General features: G+C 36.6%; 1 protein-coding gene across 1 annotated transcript; it reads left to right on the top strand.

Annotated features, from left to right (window-relative positions):
* The first annotated feature begins 226 nt into the window (after nucleotides 1-226).
* LOC113107756 (potassium voltage-gated channel subfamily D member 3-like) lies at nucleotides 227-2,470 on the top strand. The gene is given in 4 exon segments (XM_026270455.1): nucleotides 227-241; nucleotides 1,290-1,994; nucleotides 1,997-2,151; nucleotides 2,153-2,470. Coding segments are annotated over 3 exon segments (1,104 nt in total). The 5' UTR covers nucleotides 227-241; nucleotides 1,290-1,363.
* The last annotated feature ends 21,309 nt before the right edge of the window (nucleotides 2,471-23,779 follow it).

Below are 23,779 nucleotides of genomic sequence, written 5' to 3'. Positions count from 1 at the left end.
ATTAAACAGCGCAGGATGTGACTGAGGGACCCAGAAAAAAAAAAACAATAATAATATAAAGTATTATTTTTCGCTGCTCCAATTACGCTGGTTAGTCACTTGTTTTTTCTTTCACCAGGTTTTTTTTTTTTTCTTTTCATCATTAATGTGCGGATGTTTCGGCGAACAGTTTCGAAGTGATGTCAGGAGGAAATGTCATAAATGCAGCTGAATGAATGAAAAGTTAAAAGATTTTTCATGGGTAAGTAACTACAAATTCAACTGTTGAAAACGAGTTTTCTGTGTTTTACCATTTAGACTATTAATAATAATAATAATTATAATAATTATAATTACTGTAATAACAATACTATTGATTAGCTTTGTTCATATTATACAATATTTATTAAGGCGCAGCTGTGGATAACCGCAGTTAAAGTGTTAACAGTGCCCGTCTTGATTCTCGTAAAGTACGAACTAGCCTACAGCACTGTCAGTGTTTAGCGACCGATATTTCGTGGCGTTTTATTGTTTTGCATTAAACTCAACAGGTTCGCATCTGTTTCTAACTGCAGTTGCTGAAGGGCACTGTGTGTCTCGAGCACAAACCGTATCTTACCCTCTGGGGTCTCTCTTAGATGAGCTGAGAATAAATAGTTTTAAAATCAGCTTTCTTTACGAATTGTCATGATGCATGTGTTCTATAATGTTGTATATGGGCTGTTACTTTAAAAACAGACATGGTAAAACCTGTCTGGTAAAACAGATGTTATTCAATAGTCTTTAAAACTATACTATTATTGCAGAGTCACAGTATGTTAGAATACAATATATTAGTGTCGGAATATATGCATTGTTTTATCTGCACCTTTTAATGCAAAGTATGGGCTATAAATGATAAAAATGTACAACTGTCTTGTTTTGCTGTTTATCTATTTTGTACTTTGCTTTGAGGGAGAAAACGTGATTCTAAATAATAGGTTTGAGGTTTGAGGTCTGATATAGTCTACCATTTTTTGTCCCTTCTAAATAATAGACTTAAGGTTTGAGGTCTGATAGAGTCTACCATTTTTTGCCCGTTCTTTCCTGTCCATATCTTGTATTTTTGTTTTTCTGTACTTCTTTTTACTGTACTCTACATGATTGCTTCCCTTTTACCTCTGCCTCTCTATTCTGCTGGCATCTTTTCACTCCCATTTCACATCTGTCTCACTCTCTCCCACTGGAACTCTTTCCTCTTCCTGTCCTCCCACATTTGCCAACCTCTCACTCGCTCCTATCTTCCCATCTTCCTGTCTCTCTCTATGTAGATGGGGTCTAATCTAATGTCAAGCTGGTTGTGAAGGTGTTTGATCTGGTCCCCTCGACCCCAGCCGGAGTCCCCATGGCTGCTGGAGTGGCAGCCTGGCTCCCCTTTGCTCGGGCGGCGGCCATAGGATGGATGCCCGTGGCCAACCTGCCCATGCCCGTCGCACCGTCCAATAAGAACAAGCATCAGGACGAACTTATTATCCTCAACGTCAGTGGCCGACGCTTCCAGACCTGGCGCAACACGCTAGACCGTTACCCTGATACACTCCTGGGGAGCTCCGAAAAAGAATTCTTCTTCAATGAGGAAACTAGGGAGTATTTCTTTGACCGAGATCCAGATGTGTTCAGAAGTATTCTTAACTTCTACCGCACAGGGAAGCTGCACTACCCACGCTACGAGTGCATCTCTGCTTACGACGAGGAGCTGGCATTCTTTGGAATCATTCCCGAAATCATCAGCGACTGCTGTTATGAAGAGTACAAGGACCGCAAGAGGGAGAACGTGGAGCGTCTTATGGATGACCTTGAGGACAACAAAGACAGCAAACTCCCCAACATGACTTTCCGCGAGACCATGTGGAGGGCCTTTGAGAACCCACACACTAGCACCATGGCGCTGGTTTTCTACTATGTAACCGGATTCTTCATCGCCATATCTGTCATCACCAATGTGGTTGAAACGGTTCCTTGCGGTTATATGCCGAACCAGAGAGACATCCTTGTGGTGAGCGCTACACAGAGGCGTTTTTCTGCATGGACACAGCTTGCGTAATGATCTTTACGGTGGAGTATCTGATGCGACTGTTCGCGGCGCCCAGCAGGTACCGCTTCATGAGAAGCGTGATGAGTATTATCGATGTGGGTGGCCATCTTGCCGTATTACATTGGGCTCGTCATGACCAACAACGAGGACGTAAGCGGAGCTTTTGTCACGCTACGGGTGTTCCGCGTCTTCCGGATCTTTAAATTCTCTCGCCACTCCCAGGGTCTCCGGATCCTTGGCTACACGCTGAAGAGCTGTGCATCCGAGCTCGGTTTCCTCCTCTTCTCCCTCACCATGGCCATCATCATCTTTGCCACAGTCATGTTCTACGCTGAGAAAGGCTCCTCGTCCAGCAAGTTCACCAGCATCCCGGCCTCCTTCTGGTACACCATTGTAACCATGACAACACTGGGGTGAGTCATTTTGTCTCCAAATGACTTCTCTCTGTATATTTTTACACTTTTTAACCCTGAATGCACATCAAGTCACACCCCTCATGCATTTCAGAGGGTAAGACTTAAAGGGATAGTCCACACATCACTGTGTACAGAAATTGTACCTTCAGTGGTATAGGAGCTTGGCACCTTAAAGGGACAAATTTGTAACTTATTTACGCCTAAGGGGTTCAAAATAGAACCTTAGGGGTACATATAACTACTCCAAAAGGCACTAATATGCACCTTTTAGGGGTAAATGAGGTAAAAAGTTGTCCATTTAAGGATACTGTGTCAGTGACAAACTGTTGTACCCCTAAAGGTAAAATTTTTCCACAACCTTTCTGACAGTGGAATTAAGATTTCTGTCATTGTTTACCCTCATGTCATTCAAAATCTGTATGCAAACACAACACAGAAGAAGATATTGTAAGAATGTTTTAGTTCATACAGTGAAAGTTAATCGGGTCCAGTGTTGACATGGTAGCACTTTATTTTACAGTCCTTTTCCCCATGTACAGTACATACTATGTACTTATTATAGTAATTACAATAACTATGTAATAACTAGGTACTAACCCTGAACCTACCCCTAAACCTAACCCTACCCCATGTAGTTACCTTGTATTACCAGAACTTTCTTAGATAAATATACTGTAAGTATACTATAAGTACACATACTGTAAAATAAAGTGCAACCGTTGACATTCTTCATTTGTGTTATGTACAATAAAGTAAGTCATACACGTTCGGAGCATCATGTGGGTGAGTAAATGATGACAGAATTTTCTTTTTTGGGTGAACTATCCCTGTAAGTACACCCATGTGCAAGGTCTTTTAAACCACCAAAGTGCAACTTAAACAAACACAACTGTTTACAGTATAACATTACACCTCAACGAAAGAGAATCCGTTTCCCTGCAGCTTGTGGATTTTCTTCCTTCTTTTAACTGCTATTAGCATCTAACCCTAATGACCATGATTGCTGACTGTAGTCATGCCTGCCTGAAGCAGCGGTAGGTTTGGATTTAACTCGCTGCCCCAGGCTTGACTTTATTCATCCCTATTATGCACCAATTAATATTTAAGCGTGTGTGAAGCAAGCAGAAGAACATCCTTCAGCATTTCTCCCACACATTAACAACAGAAGGCAACTGCAGAGCTGTACAGCCCCATTTACTTCAACCCTGCCCCTCATAAATCACAGACCATTTATTTGTGTGTTCAAGACTGATGCGAATAGACGTTTGACACAGTTGGTTTTAAGAAAATGTGGAGGATTAATTTAGGTGACTATTTTGAGTGATTATAGTGTATGACTTGAGTAATCAGCTATATATATATGCTGCTACAGCTACTATCGTATTTACTATATGTAGCTGCTGTGTCACTGTGGCTTTGAAAGCATAGCTGAAGTCAAAACAGTCTTTGACTTTCTGTTTAGATGGATGATCATTGGCTGAAGCACCTGTGTGTGAGGTCGGTGAGCCCTGTGACCCCAAAACAACAAGATTAAGGACTTCACTTATTGTGGACAGTAACTCATGAATGTTACATTGCCAAATGGTTTGGTCATTGATGAATACAGTTGGGTCTGTGTTCAGGTGACTGTCTTTTTCTGAGGTGGAATTACAAATGGTTAGACACATAATTACTTATTTAGGCTTTCGTTTGAGAGCTATCTGTGTATATGTGCATGACCGAATCTCTTAACAGGTCATTGTGGGCATTATGTTGAACTATAACCCTATATATTGTCCTTATTGTTGTGTTAATGTGTTGGCTATTTTTACATGGATTTCAGGATAGCGCAGATCTCATTACACAATACTACATTCACACCAGAGATCCAGTCTCCACCCGCATCTGAGACTTGACCTGAGATGAGAGCGAGAGAGACTCTTCTCATCAATAAAACACGCTGCAGAAGTGTGTGTCAGTGTGACTAATGTTCTCAGGTACATGTGCTGAACAATGTAAACCACTATGACATTTCCAACCCCACTGACGTCATGTGTTCTCACTGCCTGTGTGTGGGAGTGTTTCCCATTCAGCTCAATCCAAATATGAGGGTTCATTTTCACATCCCAGCAGTTTTGCATAGTTGATTGTGCCAGCAGGTTCAGGTTTGTATCCCATCATAACACACCTGTTGATTCTGAGGCATCCTGTCTGTGCTCTTGACCAATGCGGTAGTGTTTTTTTCACGCCTGGTGCTTCTTTTATTCATTGATTCTTTCACACTGATGTGCACATTATTGCAGTCTCCAACTCACTCAGTCAGAGTGAAATACAGCACTGCAATTGAGCTTCTCTGGTTAGACTGAGACATTGCATTACCATATAAAACACGGACCTGCTGCCCTATGAACACTTAGCATGTCAGCTAGGAGAACTATTCCTCATCAGAGCAATAATCAAATCAGTTAATGAGAAATATCCAGCATATATTGTGAGTGAATGGTTAACTGTTCTTCTCTGTCCTGTTATCTGAAGTGTTTTCCTCCTCCTCTGTATTGTTTACACCAGTAACATTTCATTTAGCTGTTCTACTGTTGAATTTCATGGCTCTGTGTTTTCTCATTGCAAGACGGCTGGATAAGACTTGAAGTAAAACAAAAGAGTGCAAGAGAGAAGAGAGGGTGAAAGAAAATTGTATTGCTTGGACATTGCTCTTACTTATTTTAGGGATGCACGATAAGCTATATTTGAACCATATTGTTTATTAGTCAATTATTTAATGTGTATTTTATTTATTTAAAGAGGTCATATGATGTGATTTTAATTTTCCCCTTCTCTCTGGAGTGTTACAAGCTCTTGGTGCATGAAAAAGATCTGTAAAGTTGCAAAGACTAAAGTTTTTTTTATCAAAGTTAAGACTTGCCTAGCCATGCCCCTCTAAAACGGCTCATTCTGACACGCCCCCATATGTCTACATCACTATGTGGAAATATTTGCTTACACGCTGATAAGGCCCCGTCCACACGGAGACGCGTTTCTGTGAATACGCACACATTTTTTATCTGATAGGCGTTTCGTCCACACGGATCCAGCGTTTTCGCAAGGTGAAACCGCTATTTTTTGAAACCGGGTCCCAGAGTGGATAAATTTGAAAACGCCGTCTTTGCGTTTTCGTCTGGACGGCTAATCCGTATATTTTCTGAAACGATGATGTCATCAGCCCACGTCTCCCCCTAGTCAGACAGCTCTACATCACGTAACAGCAATAAAAACATGAACAAACACTGAACGATTGTCTTTTTATTAACTAACATTAACACTGATTAATAAATGTATTGTTCCATGTTTGTTTGTGTACCACGCGCAAGGTTTATGAGCATAGTCCAAGTCTTCTTCTCTGTTTTTAGTGTATCTCTGTGGCAGAATTACAGCGCCACATACTGGTCTGGCATGTATACTACATCATTTTGCGGTTTCGTGTGGACACGGATATTTCTTGAGACGAGGAAAAAAAAATAGATCGGATTGGGGTAAGCTCCGTCTCCGTGTGGACGGGGCCTAAATCTGCCCAAATGTTCACGCAAAGAAAGAAGGCGTGGTTTCAGTACCGCAGTTAGTGTTAAAGCACCCATGTCAGGGAGATGCTGTGTGTATCTAGGCAAAAGCAAAATCACTTTATTTAGCCTTCCTAAAGTATATGCATTTAGGAATCTTTAAGATTACTAACAACAGAACAGCAACGAATGTTATGGACGGCCATTTTGTGAACCTAGGAGAGGAGGTAATAAAATGACACATTTGAGAGAGGCGGGGCATAGAGGACATACAATAATGTACAGTATTTACAAACATTAATTTTGAACATTAAATAATGTCATCAAACTTATTATTTTAAACCAAATACACAAAATAATGATCTTTAAAAAAGCATCATATGACCCATTTAATGGTATATTGGATATTTAAAGGGTTAGGTAAAATTAGATTACCTTTGCTGACTAACACTCATGTAAAGTTAATCTTTAAAACACTAATAATTTAATAACACTGTTAAATGTTAAATAAATCTTTTACAAATATAAAAAAATAATTTCATACTGTGAATTATAATGTTGTGATGCCTAGATTGATGTTAAACCATTGATTTTAGTGTTTTTGTTTTTACTAGATGACACTGTATAGCATTTTACATTTGCATTTACGGGTTATCAACTATAACGTAAATAATTATAAGTTTAGTAATTATTAGCGAGAAGTATCAGTGCATCCCTAGGAAGTTTAGGGGAAACAAAGACAAAGCTGATATTTAAACACAAGCATTACTGAAAAATCAATTAAGTCTCTTAAAATTCCATAGAAGAAATTTTGAAAAAGTACAGTAAAGAGACTGTTGACATAGAATGAGAGTCCAGTGCAATAAAAATCAACGTGAAGTCTAATTCAAACAAACATGAAGAATTTGATAAATATTTGAAATCTTCATCTTGTTGATTGCAAACTTTGTTTGCCGATAACTAAGTTTTTTTTTTTTTTTTTTTTATAAAATACATTTCTACAGCAGGGGACTCTTGGCTCCATTTGCTCACCATATAATCACATTGCTATCCAAGAGAAACAACTGAGATATTAATGTCATCTCTTTTGTGATTTTTCTTTGCTACGGGATTAACCTTTGGCATATGAGTGAATGAGACCGAATGACTGCGAACCCTATATTGCGTGTCCTACAGTGAAACATTAGATTTTGTGTTGCATAAATTGTCCAAGCACTGATTCTGTTGCATCATGGTCCATTTGTTAATCTGGCCCTGAACACAGTGCTGGAACATCCACGTCAGATCCAGGCAGGGTTTTATCTGTGTTTTAATGCCGTTAAAGAGAGAGAGATTTGGACCGTATGAGGGCAGAGTCTGTTTTGAAATTACTTTGAGGTTTTACACTTGTGTTTCTTCTGTAAAAACAGGAGGCTGCTGGGGGATTGGGGATTTACAGAGAATGGATGTTTGTTTATTTATTTATTTATTTGTTTGTGTTAATAAGATGGTTTTGACCTTTAGGTGGAGTAGCATATTCAAAATGACCTTTAAAGAGAAACACAAATCTCTAGTGTGCTTTACAACACAACAGCTTATAAGAGATGCACCTGAAATATCATTTTCATTCCCCCTCTCTCTCTAATTCTGTGTATTGGTACCTTATTAGCCTTTTGCCTTGCAGTAGTAGTTTTTTTTTTTAGATATGCTCCCTATGTTACGGACCTATGCATTCTGCACGCTAATGTTGCTGTGAAGAAAATCACCCTGCTAATGAGGGCTTTCAGTTGTTACCACAAGCTGTAATTAACATGACACTCAAAATTCACGCCCTCGTTTGAATAGATCCAGACTCACCATTCTGCCCCAATACATGGTTGACTCTCTCGTGATTCAACATCGCTTCTCTTGCTCTGTTAGTAGGTGAACATGCTCTGTGGATACTGATCAGAAACATTGATTAAAGTGAACAAAGGATGAGGGAGAAGAGGATAAGGGACAGAAAGAGGAATGAGGTTAAATCCATTAGCCAGGGTGAATGATGATAATCACCCACAGCTGCAGGGTGTCAAACCGAAGTGTTTCGGATCGGTAAGGCAACATATGTCTCTGTGTGTGCGTGGGGGGTCACTGAGTTCAGAATAGCTGTTTCTCTCATGATGTTTGCTGTCAGGGGTTGTGTAGGAGCAGCAGAGTACAAAAATCAGTAGAAATCGACTTCCAGTCACACGAAGGAGACTTTTGTGTTGCTAATGCTCTTGATCTGCTGTGCAGTACATCGAGATGTGAAATTCTCAACATCATGCTCTGAAGCAGATACCGTGTGAGTGTGTTTAAATGGAAATATAGCCTATATATGTATGTATATGTATATGTAAAATTACTTCAGGGTCTTATAATCCCCCCCCCCCCAAAAAAAAAAATGAGACAGTACGATTTCTATGCATAGGCAAGCTACAGTAGGTGGTTGCCTAGGGTGCCACCAGATGGAGGGGGCACCAATGAGCGTGAATACTGGCGCTACATTTTAGCATTGTTGTGATAAAGAGTGGCACAGCCATCCTGAAAAATTATTGCTGACCCACTGAATCCCCCAACATCATTGGGCTAAAGTATTGTCAATCTGACGATGCCTTTATGCCATTGGATTAGAGTGCTGAAGAATATCAGTAAAGTAGCATAGACTAAAGTCTCAAATCCAAATAGATATTCTTTATAATTAAAAATTAATAATCAAGGTTGAACTGATGGTAAAACTATGGACAGAGAAGCGGGGCATAGAGGACGTACAATAATGTACAGTATTTTAAAAAAATAAAGTATTTTTTGAAAATTAAAGCATGTTATGATATTCTGTTACACCAAATACACAAAATAATGATCTTTAAAAAAAGCATCATATGACCCCTTTAGAACATTTGTACAGTAAAAAGTGCACAAAATTTGTATTTTGTTTAGGCAGTATTTGTGGCAATCGAGAAATCATGTTGTGCATTTGGTCCAAAAGGTGTGCAACCAATGCATTGTTAAAGAATCAGTGTGTCATTTAATATTCACATTTAAAAAAAATAAAAAATAAAAATTGGTGTGGTAAAATTTGCCATTTTAAAACATAGTTCCGGTCCTTGAATCTGATTGGCTGAGCCGAGTTCAAAGCGGTTGTAAATTACACTACAAACATACACCTGTGTGTTGCTTGGCAACCACTTCGTTGGAACTACACCATTTCGGAGGAACTACATTGTTTATTGGAAGAATACTGTTTTTATTTATATAATTACACTTTATTTGCTCTGTTTTACTCTGTGAAACCTTACTACTTCGATGGCATATGGAATAACCGTTTTATAAATACATTAAGCCATGTGAAGCCGTAATTTACAGTGATTTTATAACAGCTAAGAGAGTTTTAGGCACTCCCCTTTCATGCCGATAAATTCACTGTAAACCACAGCTTCTTGGGGCTTTTTGATTTAATTCACAAGATCAATACATCCTTTATTAAACCGCTTTGTCTAATTTAATGCATCCTTATGAAAGTGTTGAAATGATGAATTGATTATTTCGCTTCCAGTAGCACTTGATGGGAACAGCATCTTACACATAGAGGGCAGATCGTCATGTTATTTAAAGGGGAAGTTCACATGCTAATGAGTAACAAAGGAACAAGTAGCTGCATTCTGATTACTTTTATGCCACTGATCAGGCTTTTAAATGTACAGTAGTTTGAGGTAAAGAGTTTTATAGGTTTGACTCAAATAATAAAACAATAACTGACACAAGAACAACAAAACAATTGAACAAAAACAGATAAAGACAGCCATTGATGATATCTAAACATATCCAAATCTAAATGTAATAAAATAAATGTATGTGTGATGACAATTTCTTAGCAATACAGGCATCCAGTGGCTATAATTGTATTACATATAACAAATTGTGCAAAATGTATATCTTAACAGTCAATTTGCAAATAATGCGTTTCGATTTGTTGAACTCACAATGTGCTTAATCTCCACAAATTTCCATTTTACTTGTTTTTTTATCAAATAAATGCAGCCTAGTTGAACATAACTAACTTCATAAACATTAAAATAGTGCTTCTTTTTAAGAGCAATGTTGAATTAATCAATCATCAAATACTCATTACAAAATGAAAATCAATACTTAGGTCTTTTTTAGGTATCAGTATTTGTTTAATTTATCTATGATCAGTCATATCAATTACAGTTAATTTAATGAAAAAACAGGTTGCATCTTCTACACTACATATTGCAATACTTAATGACAAATCAGACAGTAGAAGACTTGCAATAGAGCGCACAAGTAGTATAAACCACTTTTATGATATTTTCATGTTGTTTCAAGTTTCTTGTTGTTCGTGTTTCATGTTTTTGAAGCTTCAGAGTTCCAGTGCCCATTGTAACTCCATGGGGGGGAACAATTTTTGCACAATTTTTCAGAAGGTATTCCATAGAAAAAAGAAAATCATATGGGTTTATGAAAATAATGACAGAAGTTTCATTTTTGGGAAAACTAATCCTTTAAAGCAGTAACAAATGGAAAAAAAAACTCAAGTATCCAATCAGTTCTCTCTAGCTGTTCTTCCCCCACGCATAGTGAATTCTAACCTTGAGCTCTCTTGATGCTACATTCATATCCCTATATCCATCTCTAAAAAGAAATAAATAAAATTAAGTCAATAGCAGCCTCTCTTTATCTGTACAATTTTCATGTGGTGCATTTCATCATGCAGCACAGAGAGAATCTATGAAATTCAAATGAGTAAAAAGAAAGATAAAGATTCATTTGTTTGTTTGGGCTTTTGCCTCTCTTCATTCAAAGGCTCTGTGTTCCGGGAGGTTTAGAGTTTCTATGATGGCCAAATTGCTGCCGTTTCATCCCATCAGCCTTCCATAAACACACACTTCCCCCATTAGCGATCAGATCTGATGACATGTAATGGGAGCATCAATGAAGGAAAGTATTGTTACCCTGCATCCAGTAAAAAGAGAATTAAATCCATTACCCGTGCATTTATTTCAACAAGCTTTCAACCCAATGTCAATTTCAGTTGATCTAGTGGTCACCGGTCATAGATGTCTGGATTTCGGAGGGTTTTATACCGATTTGCCGTGCCTTTGTTTGTGCTTTCTGCTCGTTTAAAGCTGTCGACAGAAGGTACGAGGAAAGATTACAGGTGTTAGGTCAAGCTCTCCACTTTAATGAAAGGTCTTGGGAGGAAAGTGACAGTCAAAGGAACATCTGACCTTTGAAATCTCAAAGAAATACCACTCAAAAAAATCCAAGTATGCTATCAACTCTGATGATCAACTCTGAGTTCAGAGATGTGAAAATATAAATGATACTGTGCTGTAAAATGTACACAGAGTTGGGATCCAAAAATAAAAACCCTACACATATATTTCTTCATTTTCTTTATATTATTTTGTTGTATTTTGAGCCTAAGCTTCATCTAAAATTAATATGTTTCTGTTGTGCTAGCTAAATACATAGGAATAAGATTAATAAATGCAATTAGAAATGTAAAAAATCCAAAGGATTATCAATAAAGTCACATTGATTCTTGCTGATACAGTGGTGTGAATGTCACTACAGACTGATAAAGGTTTCAAGTACCATTTCCTTTTTGTCGGGAAACAAGTTTGTGATAACCTTGACCTGTACTATATGCCGCTTTTATCATCTCTCTTCCATTTTAGGCTTCTAGCAGGTAAAGAGGCTTTTTTTTTCATGAGCACTTATCCTATTTCTATGGAACAGACACATAGCAGCCGAAGTAAGGGGGCAGTGAACTAAAGCCTAGGGAGCTGCTCAGAGAAAGATACCCACTAGGACACAATTCATTTTCAGTCCTGTCAAACTGCCCGAATATTTATCTCAAAGCTGTATGTGTGCACCCCTCGTCACCCTAGAGAACGCTACTGCTCTAGGTCACTCTGTACAGTATATCGCATATGCCAGGATCCGCCACTGCTCAAAGCAAATTCTTGCACAAATAATTTACTGATGCATTCATTTTGTAGAGGAGTCGCACACTGTGGCTATTAAATAGAGTAAAATGCATTGAGAAAGACATAATAGTTTGGTCAAATATGACATTTTGGATGGTATGGCTGAGGGAGCAATGCCTCTGGATGCCCTCCTGTAGCGCCGACCCTGATTGTATGCTGTATATAGAGTGCTTATGACAGGTATACAAATTGACATCCTTTTTCTCAGCACGGGAAATGATCATTGTTTCCTGCGGAAATTCCCATAAGCTGATATATCGAGGCTCTTGGAAGTCATATATGAGAGTATTCATTAACCCATAATGTATGTATGGAGAGAATCTATGTGTTCATTGTCATAAAAAGCTCATTAAAACTACATAGAGAATGAATGAATGATGCTGCTGCTGATGTTTTTTTGTGCCACTATGTGCAAATGACCGTGCTAAAGTTACACAGCTGTGTGATCATCTTAAATATGACAATAACAGTATTGTCCCGCTTTCATACAGACACTCACATTTTCCCCTGAGAGCCTTTCTGTGTGTGCTGTAAACGTATGATTTTGCTCTCTCCTGTGCTATTTTCGACTGTAATCTCTTCGCGTCTGGGTCTCTGTCTCTCTAGCTGATCTACACACTGAATCGCGAAGGTTTCAGAAGGTTATTTCTCACTCAAACACATAGAGTAGTTAAGAGCAGATGTCTGACAGATTAGTCTCACGACATGGAAAGACAGCATAGTGAATACATTTCAAAACTTCATTCATTGCCGGAAAAAGTGAATTTACAGAATACAGGTACTGTTTTTTTTATTGTATCCAAGTAAAATAACAACGAACTAAAAGTTTGTATATAGCACCTCTTAAAATATTGTTTTAAGGCTTTTATAAGGAATCAAGCTCCCCTTTATCCATGTGTGATGTTTAATACCTTTTTCAGACTCTCTGATGCCACAAAATCCCAAAATATGATGATCCCTTTGCAAGAGACCTCCTTCCTAAAATATAAAGACAGCTATATAATTTAATAAAATTGTAATACAAGTCTTTTTGTGATTTACTACATAAAATCTTATTTCATAAGGCAAAGACATTCTATGAAAATGTAACCTTAATATCTTTAATATAAGTAAGACCATATCAAAGACTGAAATCATAGTGAAATTAATGGTTGAAATCACACTTTGATGCTTGTTTTCTCATAATTAGGTTTTGAGACTTGAGCTTGGATTTCACAGATAGGATCACATTGTCTGGAAAGATTTTACTTTCAGATCACACTACGATTAAATATACATTTAAAAACCTGAATACCTAACAAGATAAATCTACAGCTGTCAGTAGATTGAAATAATTGTCTTAGTCTTATGATCCATTAACTATTTAGAATGAAACAAAAATAAATGTCAAATTTGGTAAATTTAGCTTATTTTAGAATAATAATTATTATAACAATAACAACAATGATAGTAATATTAACCCGCATGGGCCGACAGGGCGTGGCTGTGAATTTTAATAATATTTTATGCATTTAACTATTATTGTTATTGTTATTATTATTATTATTACATTCAGTTATTTGACATTTTTCTGGATCTTTGACATTTTGGTCTGAAGTGTAGGTGAGGCAACTTTTCTGATTAGGACAGATATTTGTATTAATAAAGAATAAGGATGAACAGCTAGGATAGCTTTTCTATTCAAATCTAAAAGAGAGTAAGAAGAAATGCACAGAGGAAGAGGAAGAGTCTGTGACTGACAGAAATAAACGTCTCTTCCTCTCAATGTTTCTGTTTAATGCACTTGGTCATTGACCACTGTCATCTTAACTGCTGGTAATGAATCTGCTACTGTCACACTGAATAATGATTTCACTCCAAACCACCACCAGCTGCTGCTGCTCGGGGCTGTGCATATGTTTCTGTGTGTGTGTGTGTGTGTGTGTGTGTGTGCGTGTGTGTGTGTGTGTGTGTGTGTGTGTGTTTTGTATGTGCATATGTGTGTGACAGGATCAAAACTTTGCTTGTGCTGCATTGAATAAACTGGGATAAATGTCTGTTGTTTTTGTCTTTGGGCTTCAGTTTAATCATCATTAGTGACTCGTTCAGAGACATGAAATGGATGGTTTGACAGTCACATGACTGCAGCAGCAGCAACACTTCATACATACTGATGCAGACGCACAAGCCAACACACACTCGCAGACACACATGCAAGCACACACATGTAGCTATACTTCTGTCTCCTGTGGATCCTTTTCGGCCCCAGCTGGTTGATGCTTGTGCTAGTGTCACTAAACAATCATCACTTCTGTGTGGTGTTTATGTTTACTCCTGATATTAGTTGCCCATGGCAACAAATTAATTAATGACTCTGCAGTGATAGCTCCTGCTGCTCTGAACTAGTGCTCATTAAAACAAATATCTAGTTTTAAACAGATGGACTCCACAGTGAAAATGCGGTTTGTTGCACCTACCAACCCTTTAGAGATCTTTAGAGAACATGGTAAAAAAAAAAAAGCTGAATATATCTTGAATTAAAGGGTTAGTTTAGTCAGAAATTATATTAAGCCATAAATGACTCCCCATGAAGTCATCCTAGGTGTATATGACTTTCTTTTTTCAGACGAATTCGGTAAGAGTTATTAAAAAATTGTCTTTGATCTTTCAAGCCGTTTGATGGAACTTATCAAGTGTTGCACTCCATCGGTCCATGAGAAGTTTAATATAATTAGAAGTACAGAACGAGGATTTGTAAAGAAGAATATCGGAGGATTTCTAGATATGCCAAGAGAAGACTGTTTTTTCTTTACTAAAATAAAGGAAACTGTGTTTCCTTTGCTCCTGTTAACAAACAGACTCACCGACGCATGCACAACACTGGCCTCACACGTCATTCCCCCGGAACTGCTTCCGTTTTACAAAAGTGAGTGCAAGCTAGATTAAAGTGATTATTACGTTTTTAATATGGACATTTTTCTTACAAAAACGCCTCAGTTTGCTACAAAAGGCCCTTGGTCACCGCCCGGAGTAGTGTGAGACACTTTTTTATTCCATAGATCCGCTAAATATTAAACTTATATATTAAAGGGTTGGTTTAAGATATTTTAGATTTACTCCAAGAGTTTTCAGTCCCTCCATTGAAACTGTGTGTACGGTATACTGTCCATGAAATTCTAACTGACCCTCTGATGTCACATGGACTAATTTAAAGATGTTTTTCTTACCTTTCTGGACATGGACAGTATACCGAACACACAGTTTCAATGGGTCAAAAGGGACTGAGATCTCTCGGACTAAATCTAAAATATCTTAAACTGTGTTCCGAAGAAAAATTTTACTGGTTTGGAATTTTACTGGTTTGGAACGACATGAAGGTGAGTTATTAATGACATAATTTTCATTTTTGGGTGAACTAACGCTTTAAACACCTGCTAAGTTGCATCAAACGGCTTGAAAGATCAAAGACAATTTTTTAAATAACTCCAGCCGAATTCGTCTGAAAGAAGAAAGTCATATACACCAAGGATGACTTCAGGGTGAGTAATTTATGAATTAATTTTCATTTTTGGCTGAACTAACCCTTTAAGTTTATTTTTATTACCCCACTGTCAAGTATAAATCTAAAAACCTTTAGTGTTCACAGCTAAATTTTGTATGCTGGAACATGTAGGTTGCTGCGAGTGTCATCTAGAGGACATATCTTTACTTATCGTCACCTTCATCTGAATGTGACAAAAATAAAGAGAGAGAGAGAGAGAGAGAGAGAAAGAGTATGTCAATACATCTAGTATGAAATACTAGCTGACTGTATTTTTAAACTAACGTTCAAAAATTTGGGGTTGGTAAGATTTTTTCATGTTTTTGAAAGAAATCTCAACTAGGCAGCATTTATTTTATACAAAAATACACTAAAAACTGCAAAATTGTGAAATATTATTAAAGTTTAAAATTTCTGTTTTATATTTTAATTTAATGCACAGCTGAGTTTAAAAAAATCTATTTCATATGCTCATAACAGTGCAATGCAAATTTTGCAAATGTAGTAGGTTATCCATACAGTCTATGCACACCAAATTCATTTGACTTTGTTTCATGCTACAGTATATATTGCAGAAACAGTAAGATAGTATGCAGAGTTTGGTAGTAAAATAAATATTTGAATAATGAAACATCACATTTGCATGTTCATGGTGCTCTGACCTTGGTTATGGTCACATGACATGCACGTAAACAAAGTTTAAGTGAGTTTCAGTAAGCGCTTTAATTTGATTCATTTTAGAACGATTTGTTTTACTTTGTTTTAAATTAGTTAACCTTTTTATGATTTAATTTATTATTAGCATTTCATTGAACTCATAACCCCCCTGCAGTTCCTACACAGACCCAGTCTGGGAAACTATGACATAATACATGTTTAATGCACTTCATGTTGTTAAAAACAAATGGAATATATTTTTTACTATTTGTATTCTTATATCAGTACGGTACAATATTATCCTATTTAAATTAATGTGAAAAATGAGATAGGTCAAAAGTAATCTAAAAGAATTACCTAAAATGTGTAATATAATGGATTCCCTTACTTACTACAATTTTGTCACGTAATTAGGAATCAGTAACAGATTGCAATTTGCTTTTGAGTTTATGAGATTGTGACTTTATGTAAGTGGTTTTATTTATTACTAAAACTGAGAGCAGTAAACACCAGTGTACTTCTCTCTCACCTGTGTTATTTTCCACAGTTTTTATCTTTATTTAAGCATTACGCAATTACACCACAGGACATCTGCACACAACATCCTGTTCTTTTTAACTGCATCTGTATCCATTGACCATGTTTTACACATTTATACTCCTTCTGTACAATCATCCTGTTCTCTCTCTCCATCAGTACAGTATCAGTAGCTGGACTGCGGTGAGTCAAGGTGAATCTGGTCAAACAAACTGAACATCAGTACCCCGGTGGGACCTCATCTCTCTGCGGTCACACCGCTGTCCTCTCAGGTGTCCCTGCTTCACACAAACGTGGTTAAACAGCTTGAAACAAACACACAAGGCCGGTCAGAATGCAGCCAATTCCACTGACACCTTCAGCAGAACCGCAACATCATCCCTGACGCACAGAGCTCGATCCAATCAAATGCACTCATGACACATCATCAGTCACGTGATGTTTTTGTTTTAGGTAAACGCTTGTTCAGAAACATTTAGGAAGGTTTCAGCACTCTGTCTTTCATCTCAGCCTCCCCAGAAATCTGTGATCACGGATTGGGAGTTAGGTATGCTGAAAACAGTTGCTACAATCATTAATAATACTATAGTTTGTTAAAGAAAAGGGTGGTTCACCCAAAAATGAAAATTAGTCTGTTTTACTCGCCCTCAAGGTATTCTATGTATATATGATTTTATTCTTTCAGAGAAATCCAGTCGGAGTAATATTTAAAAATAATAATAATAATTCCTTGCTCTTACAAGCTTTATAATGGCATGGGGGGGGGGGGGGGTTGTACAACAGTCCAAAATTAGTCAACAAATTGCATCCATCCATATTAAAACGTGCCTCACATGGTTCTGGGGGGTGAATAAAGGGGAGGGAATACATCCTACGTCATCCACCGGAAATTACATAAAACTTTTTATATTGTTTTAAATATGGATACTTTTTTTCTTTTTTTTTTACAAAAATGCATTAATTCGCTATTGGAGGCCTTATATATATATATATATATATATATATATATATATATATATATATATATATATATATATATATATATATATATATATATATATAACAACTAATAAAAATGGCAAATGCACATAATATAATAAAAAAATGTAACTAAATTTTAAAAATAAAAGCTAATTTAAAATACTATAGTAAAACTCTATAATAATATATAAATAATTCCAAGCACTGATCTGCTTCAGTGAAATCACAATTTAAAAGCAACCAAATTTGCTACCATTACTGATTCATCTACTGGCAAACAGATGCTTCTTTTAAATGTTTATTTAAAAAAATGTTGTCAGTTGAGCAAGTTTCAAGCCCTGCATTGACCTCACTGCAAAACAGCACACACACACATCCACATCCACAGAATGCACATTATAAACTCACTCTTGCCAAACTACAGATACTCAAATCACTCTCTCAGCCAAGCTGCTGCTATTTTAGCAGCCAAACTCATTCACAAACATGCACGTTCACTTACATAAACTTACAAACACACACACTCCAGGGCACCGAATGCGTTTGTAAACAGGCAGATGGGCCGCTTCTGCTCCTGATCTCGTGTCCATCTCCACAGCCAAAAACTGCTGATCCGGGTCACACACTCAAGGATAAATACTGAACAATCAAAGCAGATGCAGCACATCTGATCTCAGACCAGATTAATAATAATAAGTTTACACGCACTGTTATAATCTGTCTGTATACATGACACATAAGTATTTAAATATATGAAGGATTAAATACACATCGCTTGTAACATCGGTCTTTCAGAACACACAGACAAGGCCAATTTTTGTCTAATTAATAGCTATACATGCTGGACGAAGAATTGTCTTGGACCATAGTCTAACTTTACAAAAACCAGACTGGAATGATTTCAGTCAGACTGATTAAATAATTGATTTTTAGTTTGATTGATTTTAAACTTTTAAAGTGCATGTAAATGCACTTAATGGCCATCTGTTTGCATTTTTATTAGCAGGATATGTATTAGCAGGATATTTATTGCTGTGATAAAATAATATTATAATTTTAAAATGTTTGGGCTGTTGCTACACATCCTCTGAATGGACTTATATGCCTCAACTTCCACTTTTTTTCACTCACTTGTGGAAACATCTCTGACATCACTGGTTAACCCTTGATTGATTTTTTTTCTCCCTATTTATCTCTGCTTTAATCTCTGTAAACGCTTTTCCATTGACTCAAACTGATTAGATTTGACTGTCAGAATTAAATGTTGGTCTGCAGGAAATGGCGAGATGCTGAACATGTTAATCAATAGAAAATATATAACAACTTTCTCAAGGTAATATGCAGACCCTGTTTAGCAACATCAAATAAGGAGTTGAACCAGTAACATGTCCTATTAGTGTTAATCGCATTAAGTAGATTGCAAATGCATCGTAACATTGCAAATGTACAATATACTGAATAACAAACAGACGAATGATGAATTCTAGCCTAGTCAAATCCACAGACTATGGATTCTGAATGCAGGTTCCCAAACCACAGACTTCTCTTACTAATTGAGTTCGACTTCTGCTGGATAGTTCAGTAGCTGCAAGGTCAGATTTATTGACAAAACTTCAGTTATCTGACGCAGGTAAAACAAGTCTGGTGGATTTGAGATAGACTTCAGAATGACCATGCTTCTGGTTGAAGTTTTGTTAGTGATCAACACAGTCAACCGGCAACTTCTATACTAAAATATATTTGAAATATATTTATTTCATGCCAGGTACACTACAATTACATTTACATATTTATATAATTAAAAATACCCTGCAACACTTTTCGTATACTAAATTGGTATACTTAAAGTGTGGAAATAGTGCTGAAGTCCAACTAAAGATACATTATACTACTTAAATATATCTGATTGTGCTAAAGTGGAACTATTGCAAGTATACGTCAGGTACACTTTAAATATCTTGCATTTAAAGACCAATATTTTGCAAATATCATATAATCCTTATTAAAAGTGACATTAAAAGACGCTTTAGACTTAATATTAAGAAACTGTTCACAAGTAAAACTATACTTAGTATGAACATTTTACTTTTTTACTAGGGATGCTAAATCATGTCAGTTTTTTGGTTGCATGTTATGTCAACTTGCATTATTTTACTTAGGTATTTTTTTAAGGATGTATACATACTCAGACTGGAAATCAAGACAAAAAAACTGTGACAAAAATAATGATTTTTAACTGAAATAAAGCTGAAACAAAGTAGATTATAAATATTAGATCTATAAATATTAAAACTTAAAAACAAAAATAAAGCTACATAGAAATATATAAACTAATAAAAATGAGAAAAGCAGATAAAATTACTAATACTTGCAGTAAAATTATAAAACTATATATATAATAGCACTTCCCCAGCATAACAGCTAATGAATAATGCTGTGAGGTAAAGTAGCACACAGCCAATAATGAGTATGTGATGACAGAACACTTGCTTATGTTACCTTACACGACTGTGTAATTTAAAGGGACAGTTCGCTCAAAATATAAAATTCTGTCATTTACCCATGACGTAACTAACCTGAATGACTTAAGATATTTTGAAAATGTAGTTTCCATTCAGTGACAGTCGATTTAAACACTGAACACACATTCACAAATCTTCATAATAATTACACTCGGCTACATGCAGTCATACATCACTCTTACACATTTACTATGAACCAGCCGTTTGTGTTCGTGAGAGGGAAAGAGAATGAAAGGTGCTGCAACACAGAGAAGCAAAGAATAAACTCAATGCACCCAAACCCACTCGTCTCTCTTTGTGCCTCTCTTGCTCTCTCTATCGCTCCCTCTCTCTTTTTTCATCTCTTCTTGCCTGTGTGTCTCTAAGAGAGAGAGAGAAAGTGTGGGTAATCCAAACCCGGCTGTCAGTATTTAATTAGAAGAGGTCTGTGATAACATTGCAGCAGTCACAGCAAAGAGGACTGTGTGTGTGTGCGTGTGTGGACAGATACTTTGGCTAAGACGACGGCTGTTTTATACTATCATCTCACTGCTCTCTATTAAACATGGCAAAGTGAGGGCAGCACTGACAGGCGACTAAAATACACATACACTCGCTTGTATAAATACATACATACATAATCAGTTTTTTAGTATTCTAAATAGAAGGTCATTATGAATATGTTATAATTATTATTTTAGCCCTCTTATTTTGATTTAATAAATGATCTGGCCATGTTCGGTCAAAGTTAAGTTACAATAAATCCCAGCTGCAATAAATGGGGCTTTTAAATGAGGCTTTTAAGATTTAAAAGGATGTAAAGGCACCATAAAAGTATCTGAAAGTAGTCCACATGTCTTGTACAGTGTATTTGTGTCTTTTATTATTTTAATTATTTAATGTTATTAAAGGAAAGTAGAGTTTACTGACCATTAAATGTGTAAATTACACTTTGTTCAAGTTACATTTAAATTCTACAATAATGGTGCAGTGGCGACTGGAGGCTCTGTCATTGTTTTTCCCCCCATCGTTGCCTTGTTTTATATTATATAAATAAGAGATTAAAAAAGAACTTGATCAAGGCGGTAAAACATCTCCTGATTTTCCTCATAGAATATTCCAGAGAGATAAAACAGTCACCTGCAGCATAAAATGGTCATCAAATCAGCTTTGCAGTTTTTAATCTTTTTCATGGTGAGTCTCTAGTGCACACTTACACCTGGACCTAGTCTTATTAGCCTAATTACATTATCTTGAATGTATTATTTTTTCCTTTTTAAGTCTTTTATGGAATACTCACTGCATCGCATTCACATTTTTTCTTGCCTATTCTCTCTGTTTCATTCTCATCTCTCTTTCACTCTCACAGACACACACATTAGATGAGATCCAAGTAGGTTGGAGGTCCCTTTTTTGTCTCTATCTCCATCTCGCTGATTCTCTATCTCTCTTTTGCACACATGCTCTCGGCTCAGAATGATTGTTCTTTAGATGCTAAAAATAGTGTGGCAACCTCAGGCTTCACACGCAGCCGAGGTTAAAGGTCACATGCTGCTTTCATCAGCCCTGAAGATTCTATCTGCTCAATCTTCTGTCCATCACCTTCTCACCAGCCACCACACACACACACACACAAACATACATACATACTCAGAATCACCGCAAATATATTCAGACTCAGATAAAACAGAGAATTTGAAGGAAATTCTACTTCAGAGGATTTAGCACCTGGTGAAGCTGTATTGCAGATGCTAAATAAAATAATACTGCACTGCATACTGATATCTGTATATAATATTTAATTATTTGCTAATTTTCCACCTTTTCTACATTTAGATTACTTTTGCCATCTAATTCTCACTTAATCTTTAAAAACACTGCTAATTTAACAACACTGCTAAAATGTAAATTGATCAAATCTCAAAATAATTTCAGATTTAAAAATGTACAAATTAGTAAAAATGTTTTTATAATGTACAGTATAGCAATGCATAAATAGCATTTAAAATGACTGATCGTATAGTGTCTCTTTTTTGACAAATTATTCTAGAATTTTAATATCAGCCATTTATCAGTTATTGGCCATAAAATTTGAATAATTAATATCTTATCTTTCAGAATATTAAATGCAGCAATGCCTAAATTCACTTGTAGTAATTAAAATGACCGATTTAAAATTTTGTAGTGTTTTATTTTTTATACTATTATAGAATTTTTTCAGTTATTGGCCATAACTATGGCTCATATTTATGAGTTTATCAGACAATATCACATTTTTATATAAATTGTTGCAGTGCCTGAATTCCCTTGTAGCATCTAAAATTATCTATTTAATGTTTCATTTAAATTGTAAACATTATTACAAAGTTTTCATATGAACCATATGTTGTCCATAATATGAAAAGGAGAAAAAAAATCGGTTTATTGGTCAGATTTTTTATATCAGTGCATTGGTTTATTCACCCGTATGGAGTATGCCATAGATATTGAATATAATAGTAAATTTTTATATTGAAGCCATCTGTCCGAGCACTGGCCTGTCCTCCACTCTGAGCTAAATCCACCTTGGCTCTTTCCCAGTATTGATTTGTCCTGGCCTATTTCTCTTTTCCTCATTTAGACACCTGTATTCTTCTGTTAGGTCTCTGTTCTCTCTCTCCCTCACAGTGTCTCTCTCTTTGTCTTCTGAGTGTCTTAATTAATGTGTGTTAAAGACTCGGCGCATACACAGTGAAAGTTCACTGCTGTCGGTGCTTGTGCGTAACCTCTCATTCATATTCAATTAGAAACATTTTTAATATGAATATTAAATATCACAGTCAGCGGCGTAATTTGTGGTGGTGGAAGTTTCATCGTAATGTTTGAGGCAGGATTTCTTTTTAATTACATCAGCTGTACAAACGTCCTGCAAATACAGTGCGAATGTTATATTGCTACATAATCCTCTGCATATTTCATCAGACAGGAGAAACATCCTTACATTCATGACTTTGTCATAGTGTCACGCGCACAATAATAATGATGGATTATCCTGTCGTTCACTCTTGTTTTTCTCTCTCTCTCCCTCACTGAGAAAACGGACCAAGGGGACTCGTTTTTCTGTCTTCGCTGCGTTCATTGGAATGGGCAGGGTTTGCATTATTCAGTGCCTGATATACGGTTCACAGAGTGATGTAATACTCCTATCAAGCTCTGGCGAATTGGTCGGGTACCCTGAGGCTCCTGCGCTCTGATTGGTCAAACACCTTAATTTCCCAGAGCTCTGACTGGCTAAACACCCATGGGCTTCGTGATCTGATTCGATATCGCACAGCCTTCTGCATTTATATGCAGGGACTCAAACACTTGTAAAGTTTGGAGTGTGTATTCGTATGTACAGTCAGCTCAACTATGGCTGTCTGAGAGTTACTGCTCCACTTTTGTAAGTCTTCTCCAGTTAGAGGGAAAACAAGCAAGTGGCAAAGATGACAAGTCGTCACACTGCAACACACACGCCGTTCCTGCCAGCTCACATCATGACACATTATTCAGCACTGATTGAAAACACAAGAACTAGAGTATTTTTCC

The sequence above is a fragment of the Carassius auratus genome, chromosome 8 (assembly GCF_003368295.1).
Source record: "Carassius auratus strain Wakin chromosome 8, ASM336829v1, whole genome shotgun sequence".
In the NCBI taxonomy this organism is placed as follows: domain Eukaryota; kingdom Metazoa; phylum Chordata; class Actinopteri; order Cypriniformes; family Cyprinidae; genus Carassius; species Carassius auratus.
The sequence above is the reverse complement of the archived record's forward strand: the minus strand, read 5'-3'. Positions and strand labels throughout refer to the sequence as shown.